The sequence below is a fragment of the Quercus lobata genome, chromosome 9 (genome assembly GCF_001633185.2).
Source record: "Quercus lobata isolate SW786 chromosome 9, ValleyOak3.0 Primary Assembly, whole genome shotgun sequence".
In the NCBI taxonomy this organism is placed as follows: Eukaryota; Viridiplantae; Streptophyta; class Magnoliopsida; order Fagales; family Fagaceae; genus Quercus; species Quercus lobata.
In genome coordinates this window covers 479,193-488,698 of record NC_044912.1, presented here as the reverse complement: position 1 = coordinate 488,698, position 9,506 = coordinate 479,193, and the positions used below count along the sequence as shown (strand labels likewise).

Sequence of the window (9,506 nt, the reverse complement as noted above, 5' to 3'; positions counted from 1 at the left end):
TTTGATTGTTGTTTTTATTTTCTCCCACAATGCAAAATTTTTTTTTCTTGACAGTAGTAGTATCTTATGAGTCGCATCAAAGAAATTTCCAATAGAAAAACTTAGCTAAGAAATTTCCAATAGAAAAACTTGGCTCAAATTGGTTAAAGGGTTGCTGATAAGAAGAGAATGAAGTTTAGAATACCTTCTCTTGTTTGGTAATGGAAGGAAGAAAATTGCATAATGAATTCAAATTTAAAAGGATCTAGTCTTTTTGAGCATATAATAATGAATTTCTACTCTACAACATTGTTTCAGCCAAGGCTAAGTACAACATATACTTTGGTAGAAAATTCAGTCAATCAATCAAGCATGAAAGGACAGTTCATTAGTGAGTTTGGTGGGGAAACTCATTAGTGAACTTTAGTGATGGTGAAACTCTGCAGTGGCAAATTGATTTCCAAAATCATATTTTGATGATGGGATTTCCAGGGAATTTTGAAGGTTACATTTTCAATCTTCAGATATTATAAACCATGCAAAACAGTTAAATTTAAAATCACCAGTAATATCTTCAACTGCCTTTCTAAATCCAACCCCCCCCCCCCCCCCCTTTCTCTCTCTCTCTCTCTCTCTCTCTTCCCCCCTTTTTTTCTTTTCTCTCTCTTTTAGCGAACACAACGAGCTTTCTCTTCCTGTCCCATCCCAAGTGATTTCAGGGCATTTGCAATACCTTCTGGATCTAAGATGCAACAAATCACATAAACGAAATTATAAATTCAATAATAGCTACCATGTTACAATCATCAATATATTAATGGAAGGAAAAATGTCAAGGTCTGATCACATGACCTAATCCTCAAAGAACTTGGATTCAATCATCAGTCCAAGATTAACTATCAATTGAGAGGTTCAGGTGCAATGTCAGCCAATTCTGAGCTTAAAAGTTTTATGAGGTAAAATACTTGATTAGACATTGAGAATCTCTTTTTGATAAGTAATATAGCTTCATTGAATAAAGAAAACAATACATGAAACCAAAGCACACAGGCAGCGTACTAAGGAATCAGGAAAAAAAAAAAAAAGAAGCAAAAACTATAAACACATTATATTTCAATATCTATTTAATAATTTGTTGGTCATATATTTATTTGAGATACAGACGGACACATAACTATCTCCCTGAATTTATATTTGTCCAAAAAGATGTAGGAATCAAGCCCATTAAAATTGTTACTTCCAGTGAAATCATAGACTTGATACCCCCAAATGCGTAGAAAAAGGTTCAGAAGCTTCACAAGCATACTCATTATGATGCAAATATACCACAACTTTTTTTTTTTTGGATAAGTTTTATTGATATAAAAAATGGACACCTACACAAGGAGTGTACAGGAGTCAACAATCAAGTACAAAAATTACAAGAATCAAGAAAATCAAGGAAAGAGGAGAATGATTGGTTTCGCAAAGCAACCAACCAATCTAATAAAGTTCTAAAGAAAAATAATTTAGGTCTGGTATGAATATCTCATTATCTTCAAATCACCCACTATTTCTTTCCCTCCAAAGACACCACATTAAACAATGGGAGACAATTAACCATATATGACCATTTTGATGACGACCAAGCCTGCCTTGCTAGCAAGCTAGGAGCCCCACAACAGACTGCAGCATAACCCAACTTACTCCAAATAAACCCAAAACCATAGACCACAAATCCATAGCAACTGGACAATGAAGAAAGAGATGATCAACCGATTCACCATTACACTTGCACATATAACACCAATCCAATATCCAGACCTTCCATTTTTGTTTTCTATCTTTTTTACCTTTTACTCTGAATGAAATTATTGACTGAAATTTGTACTTACTCATATCAGATCATGACCAGGGAAAAACTGTTCATGCTTATTTCACAGGATAAAATAAACCAGAAGACTATCTCCACAGGTAACTTAGCTTGGCTACCCTATCAAAGTGACTCAACTAGAATTAGAATCAAAGGATAACAGAAGTTAAACCTGAGCGTACAACAAACTTAACCATAAATTACTAACCTAATTCTCTGGTGCACATTCAATCAGGCAAGCAACTGTGCAGAAAAGGTTGAAAAATAGAGAAGGTATCCTGCTTTGATTGATAAGCCCTGCTCTAATTGTTATCGTTGTTTTGATGTGTTGCATCCAGAATATAAGTTTTCATACTTTTCTGCTTGGTTGTCTTTTTAGCTTGATGTATTGTATTTTGTAGTAGAAAGATCTTACAGTTTTATTTTGATGTGTTTTGTCCAGAATTTAAGTTTAGTCACGATGTGTATGTCAATCTTTTTCAATAATACAAAAAATATTATTTTGCTAGGTTATAAAACCCATACTTTAGTAATCCCTCAATAAGTCAAAATAAGCTACTACTATTAATAGGTATTTAAACTTATCTTTACACTTTGGCTTGAACACAGGACCTGATTAGAGAGCTGTACTCTCCAGAAGTGGTTGCTCAAATTTTAGCTATCCCTATCTCAAGCTGTTGAGTTACTGAAAAACTGCTATGGCCTCGTACAACACAACATATTGAGTGAAACCAAATGTCTTATGCAATGAGGAAGAGAACTTGGATCATTTATTCCTGAAGCACAGTCTTGCTTGGGCTGTATAACCTCGACACAATGATGTTTGAGGGTGCAAAACAGTGTACTTATGATGTGCTAAAGCTCAGTAAAGTTTTGTTTTGTAGGTATGCACAAGCCTATAATTCGCAACATGTTGATTAGAGTAACTACTAGAGTGTACTGGGGTGAGTGTGTCCAGTCGTGGAAGGATGGCAAGTGTTGCTGACAGTTAAGGGGCACTAGCAGAGCAGGTGCAAATGGGTTTGTTTTGCCTATGTAGCTAAATCATGTGTTGGCAGATAATTTTTTGGCTGTACCAGTAATGCCATATGCAACAAGTGGAAGCTTACTGTTTGAGAAGCATTTTTTCCAGGCTTGTTTTGGTTAGTGGAAAATTGGAGGGTGTTTGGAAAAGAAGAAGGTTCCTTGCCAACTTGTTGCGCTGATTGAAGAACAAGAGTGCAAGGGAGTTGGAGAACGCCAGTGGTGTACATTGGCTATGCATGGGAGTCACTAATGAGGCTGGAGCCCTGGTTACTCTTGCTTCTAACTCTTTCATGAACATTTTTTGGGCTTGTAACTCTATTACTAGAGAGTTAACTTTAGCATTCTGGACAATATTAGCCAATTTGTTTCAATAGTGGGACTTTAGAGTTACTTTCAGCAAAAACTGTTCATGTTTAGTTGATATTCTCCACATGTTAATAGATAGTCAAAATTGCCAATGAGCTGGGTAGCTCAAATGGTATCTTCTACACCACTCCCCCCGCCCCGCCCCCTTCCCAAAAAAAAAAAAAAAAATTTATACCAACAAGTAATCACAATGCTCATGATCCTGAGAGTTGGCTTGGAACGTCAATAAACAAGGCTAGCCAAATTTGGATAACATTGGTAAATTATCGCTTTTCCCAAAAGTTTAAATTGTTAGGAAATTATGAATCTAATCATAAATTTAACACTTCCTCTCACATGTGGGCCTAAACCTTTTCCTAAAAAGTAGGGCCCAACTTGTGGGGTTTTAACATTTTAAATTAAAGATAAAGTGGAGACATGATTGAATTAAGGATCTTGTGCTCTTATAGCATGGTAAATTACATAATATACACCCAAAAACATAATAATTACTTAATTAGTAATTTATCAAACATTTACAGGAGAAAAATGTTCGTATAGTTGCAAGTTGCAACTCAAGAGATATCTATAGCAAAGTAGAAACTTACTAGATTATAAACGAATGTAGCTAAGGAAGAAGCATTGCCTTGCAGGCTTGCATTTAAAGCAAAAAAAAAAAAAAAGTTCACAGTTTCTCTCAGCATCTTCGTCATACTTTTTGTCATAGTGAAAGGTCTGCAATTTGTACAAAAGGGCAAAGATTAATGGCAACATCACTCAAAATGATCAAAAATTGACAAACAATGCAACTATGTATAATCCTATCTGGTGACATTTTTACTTTTTACCTCATTTAAATGTAAAAGTTTTGCTCTAAAATATGAAAAATCAACAAACTATTCAATGAAAAGAAATGGAATCAATGAAGTCACATCATGAGAAGCCATGAAATAGATTAAGTTACTATTACTAGATTTATTGGACACCCTTTTATTATTTGGCATGTTCAGTTTTTTAAAGAACAATGACATTATTTGTAGAGTGATCCCATTATTCATTTTAAAGAGGCATAGCCGTTTGTTTCAAAGAGTAAAGATTCTTTAGTTGATGTCAAAGCAGCTCTAATATCAATGATTTTGAAGTCAATTACAAACTTTGCTTGCTCCTAGCTTGTACTTTTTTTTTCCCCAAATTATTTTTTACTATCCTTATTTTCAGTTTTTAATTGTCTTAAGTCACCCTATCAGTTTTGAATGAATGATAAAAGAAAACTAAAGTAGTATGACCTGCTTTAACACTTTCTTCAGCTACTTTACATTGCTGATACTAAATTAATTAGTGGATGTATTAGTCATAAAGTTTCCAGATTCCACTAAAGCATTTATGCAAGATACATCATAATGGAACCTTAATTGTGAATAGATAGAAAGAAAGCCATACGAATAAAAATAAGTTTATAGTTTTTTTTTTAAAAATGGGTCATCCCATCACCAGCAGAAGATTTTGATTCATTAGAATCTACTCATGCATGTGTCTCACTCTCTCACATGTTTGAAAATAGTTTTGCCCCATTAGAATCTACTCAACACAAAAATTTACACTTTGACTTAGAACACAGGACCTGGTTAGGGAGCTATACTCTCCTGAAGTAGTGAAGTGACTGCTCAAATTTTAGCCACCCCTATCTCAAGGCGAGGAGCTACTAATAAACAAATATCACCTCAATGTAACACGTGGTGATATCAAAATCAAGCTACTGTTGAAAGTAGGGGAAATTCAGGTAATGGATTTTCATTGGACGGTCATAGCTCTTAGATGGAGACATCTGTGGGAATTGAAACTTCCTTTGAAGTTAATAATTGTTATGTGGAAATTTGGCATGAGGACAACTGATTAAAATAGAATAGTGAAATGAAACATAGTGTGTGATAGTAATTGTGTGAGGAAGAGGAAAACTTGGTTCATTTATTCTTGAAATGCAATCTTGCTTGGGCTGTGTTGTTTAAATAGATTTGAGCCTTAGAACTGAGTTCATTCCTTCTTGCTCCTTGATGCGGTGGTTGGCTCAGTGGATGGAGGATCCAAATTTTCAAAAACAGGAATATATTAAGTTTTCTAGATTGATGTTTGAGGGTGCAAAGTGCTAATGCTTTGTTTTGCAGGTCTGCAAAAGTCTCTAATGCACAACAAGCAGATCTAAATAATTGCAGGAAAGTACCAAGGCAGGTGTGTCAAGTTGTGGAGGGTTGTAGGTGTTGCTGACAATTTAGGGACACTTGCAGAGATAGTGTGAACGGGGTGGTTTTGGCTTTGTAGCCAAATCAAGTGCTAGCAGGCTGTTGCAGTTCTTCCATATGCAACCAAATGGCACACAGCTAGATGCCCCTCTGTTTGGAAAGCATTAACTAAGGTTACACGGCTTGGTTTTTGTAGACTTGTTTCCATAATTTCTAAGAGTGGAGGAACTCCTTTTGAGAAGGTTTCCTTGGCAACTTGCTGTGCTGATTGAAGACCACAAGTGCATGGAAGTTGGAGAACACTGGTGGTTGTATATTTTGTGCATAAGAGAGCTGCTATAGATGTTGGGGCCTCGCTGTTGCTTCAAAGTCTTTTGAACATTTTTAAACACTACTACCAGCCAACGCTTCAGACATTATTGTATTAATAAACCATAACCAAAATGAAAAAAGAAGACCAAAAGAAAGAAGTTAAATTAACACCTTTTCTGGACTAATTTAAGCTATGGCATGCAACTACATGCAATCATTAACATTGTAAGACATCATATAAGAGAGTCATGTCCTTGCGTGAAAATCATATTCAACTCTCCTTTTAGATTCAAATAAGAGCAATTGAATTAACCATCTAATGGCTTTGACCGATTAACATGCTTTTTTTTTTCTTTTTTTGTGCCCTTCAAATGGATTCTTCTGTTAAACTTCTATCAAATACAAAAATTGAAATTTCTCTTCCCTATGTAAAGGTTGTTATATACTTTGATTGTTTTTATATTCCCCGCGACAATCCAAAATATTTCATCTGTGTCTTTGGGGTCACATTAAGTAACTTTTTAACAGAAAATTTTGGCTCCATCCAAAGTCACATAAATAATTTTTAATATAAAGACTTGGCTCAAATTGGCTAAGGGGTAATGATAAGAAGATAAATGAAATTTAGAATAGCATACTTTTTGTTTGTTAATGGAAGGTTGAAATTTGCTTAATTGATTTCCAATTTAAAAGGATCTATAGAGCAAAATCATCTAGTCTTTTCAAGCAAAAAAAAAAAAAAAAAAGAGTTATTTCTGCTATGCTGCAAAACTTGCGCATTTGATTTCATCCAAGGTTAGGCAAAACATATTAAGAAATGATAAATCTCATTAGTACTTGTTTTTCTGTTCAATAAATATCATCATTGAAACTCTCATATAGCTCATGATGCAAGTCCATTTGCAAAGTCAAAATTTTTTATGAAAGGGTTCCCACTGAATTTTTAGATTACATGTTCAATCTTCAGATATTATAGATTCCCCAAAAAAGAAATCTTTAGATATTAAAAATAATTTTAAAAAGTTACATCTAAAATCAGCAATAAGTCTTCAACTGCCTTCTAAATCCAACCACCCCCGCCCTCTCCCCCAACCCCCCTTCATTTTCCTTTTTTCTCTCTCCTTTTCAATGAATACGACGAGCCTTCTCCTCCTGTCCTATCCCTAAAGATTTTTGGGCATTTGCTATACCTTCTGGTTCTGCAATACAACAAATCACATAAATACATCGAAAATCAGCTATTTTGTAACAATCGTCAATGCATTAATGGAAGGAAAACATGTCAAAGGTTTGATCACATGACACAATTTTTTTTTTTTTGACTTTCAAAGAACTTGGGTGCAATCGTGAGACCAAGATTAGCTTCTCCTTCTTCTTCTTTTTTTATTTTTATTTTTATTTTTTTAATTTTTATAATAAGCATGAGACCAGGTTAGCTATTGTTTGAAAAGATCAAACCAAAATATAGAATCAAGTGAAATGTCTACCAATTCTAAATTTAAAAATTTTGCGATGTAAAATACTTGATTGGACATTGAAAATCTCTCTAAACCTAGTTGTATTCCCTGAATTTATATTTCTTAGTCCTTCTAAAAGATGTAGGAGTCAAGCCCATTGTAACTTCTAGTGAAGTTATAAAAGGAAGACTAGGAAGAAGAACCCTCAAAAGTAATTAAGAGTGACATCATTATCTTGTTCTATAGGATTTGTAATATATCCCATCTTCTCTGCTAACCATAAATGGCACAAAGAAATCAAAACTCACAAAAGAATTGTGTGGAAATGCGCGTGAAGAAGTTCAAGTTGCGGGAAACATTGTAGGCCATGGCAGGCGGAAGAGGTTTCACAATGGTGTCAATGCTGAATACTCGTTGAAGAAACTGCATACACAAAACTCAAAAGAAGTATCATATCACAAACTCAATTATGAATGGATTTAGATGCAAAATTATACAAAGTAAGCAAATGAAAGAAGAAAAGAGGAGTAAAAATATTATTGAGAGCCAAACAAACATAGACGTAAACTGTATAATTCCAAGCAGTGAGTGATGGATAGGCTATAAAAGTGTCCATCAACAGAAAAACAGAACATGACAATAAAGACCATATCAATTAATTGATATACATCCTACAGACATGCCTTTGCCCATAATAACAATGTGGATATTGATGGCATTCACACACACACCAAAAAACCCTCAATCAATTTCAGTGATCTACATCATAGAAGGCACAAATATGTAACCTCACTTCATAAAACTGAGGCTTCAACCATATTAAGAATCAACTATATGAAGCCTCAATAACAAGAGGCTTCAACCTCATGTTAGTTGCCTTACCACTTATAACAAAAGCTTAAACTATTAAGAAATAGTAGATTTAATCATTTAACTATTATTATAACACTTTCTTTCGCTTGTGGGTCTATACTCCCCTTTAATAAGTAAAGCCCAAAAGATTTGATTTTTAACTTTCTTTCTTTTTTTTTTTAATTTTTAAATGAGAGGGTAGAGCAAAGATTGAGTTCAAACTCAAGACCACCTACTTTGATACTAAACTATCAGATGTCCCAAAAGCTTAAACTGTTAGAAAATAGTGAGCTTAATCATTTATCCATTATTCTAACCGTTTGAAACTAAATGACCTGCCATGGTCTATCAACTTGAAACTCTATATTGGATAAAAGTTCTCATCCACGACAAGAATAAAATTTCTTCTTTTCTTCCTTCTGCTTTCAGTTTTCTCTGCTGAGTAGAAGTTGTCAACCACAACTACAATGGGTTATCCCCAGTTGTATTTCTAATTTGGTTAATTATAGTAATACTGAGGTTTTGAGTAGTTTAACCCAGAGATATCATAGAGTTGCAATACATTGGCCAACTGGTAGGAGCTCACATTCCCAATTTATTCTTAAACAAATTAACAATCTCTCATTGAACACATAACTCAAATCTATTAAAACACAATTGAGAACAACCAGGAATCCCCAACACTGCAAAAGGGTACACTACTAATGACAAAGACATGAACTTTAAACAACCAATAGCTAGTAATCAAGAAACTAAGAATTGGGTAACCAAAGAAATACAATTTAAAGCAAGAACTCAATAAACTAAGAATTGGGTAACCAAAGAAACAAAATTTAAAGCAAGAAATCAAGAATTCTCTCAACTGGGTAAGCAAAACAAAACCAAGAAACAAAAATGAAAATCAAGAAAATAGAGACCTGGTAGTTACGTTGAAAGCTGTAGCGAAGCTGGGGGTCAATCTCGACGAGGGAATCATCATCGTAATTGTCATGGTCGTGGCATTTGGACTTGTCTTTCTTCTTGCGAGGCACGTGCATCACTGACTCAGCTCCAGGCTGCTGCTTTGTGACCTTGAGCTTTGCGTCTTGGGACTCCTCGGTGGCTTCCTCTTCGTCCCTCCATGGTGCCGATGACATCAAGCTCTTCTTCCCGATTGCCATTTTTATTCAATCCAAGTTTACACACAGAGAGATAGATAGAGAGAGAGAGAGAGAGAGAGAGATGTAGTGTTGTTTTGTTTGTATAGGTGATAAGTTTGGTGTTTGGCTATGTGGGTTATTATTACTTGCATTCTATGTTAGGTTAGGTTAATTCCAACAGCTGCATCATTGAAGATTGTTGAACTTGTTTTCTTTTTTCTTAATTAACTTTTTTTCCCTTGATTTTTTGTAAGTCACTGTTTTTCCTTCATAATTAAAGTTTTATTGGTAGCTGCATTATTATTAT

General features: G+C 34.5%; 1 protein-coding gene across 1 annotated transcript; it reads right to left on the bottom strand.

Annotated features, from left to right (window-relative positions):
- Positions 1 to 6,850: 6,850 nt before the first annotated feature.
- Positions 6,851 to 9,273, bottom strand: LOC115962053. Its single transcript, XM_031080921.1, has 3 exons — positions 8,978 to 9,273; positions 7,517 to 7,631; positions 6,851 to 6,950 (listed from the first exon to the last, which is right to left on the bottom strand). Coding segments are annotated over exons 1-3 (360 nt in total). The 5' UTR covers positions 9,221 to 9,273; the 3' UTR covers positions 6,851 to 6,948.
- Between the last annotated feature and the right edge of the window lie 233 nt (positions 9,274 to 9,506).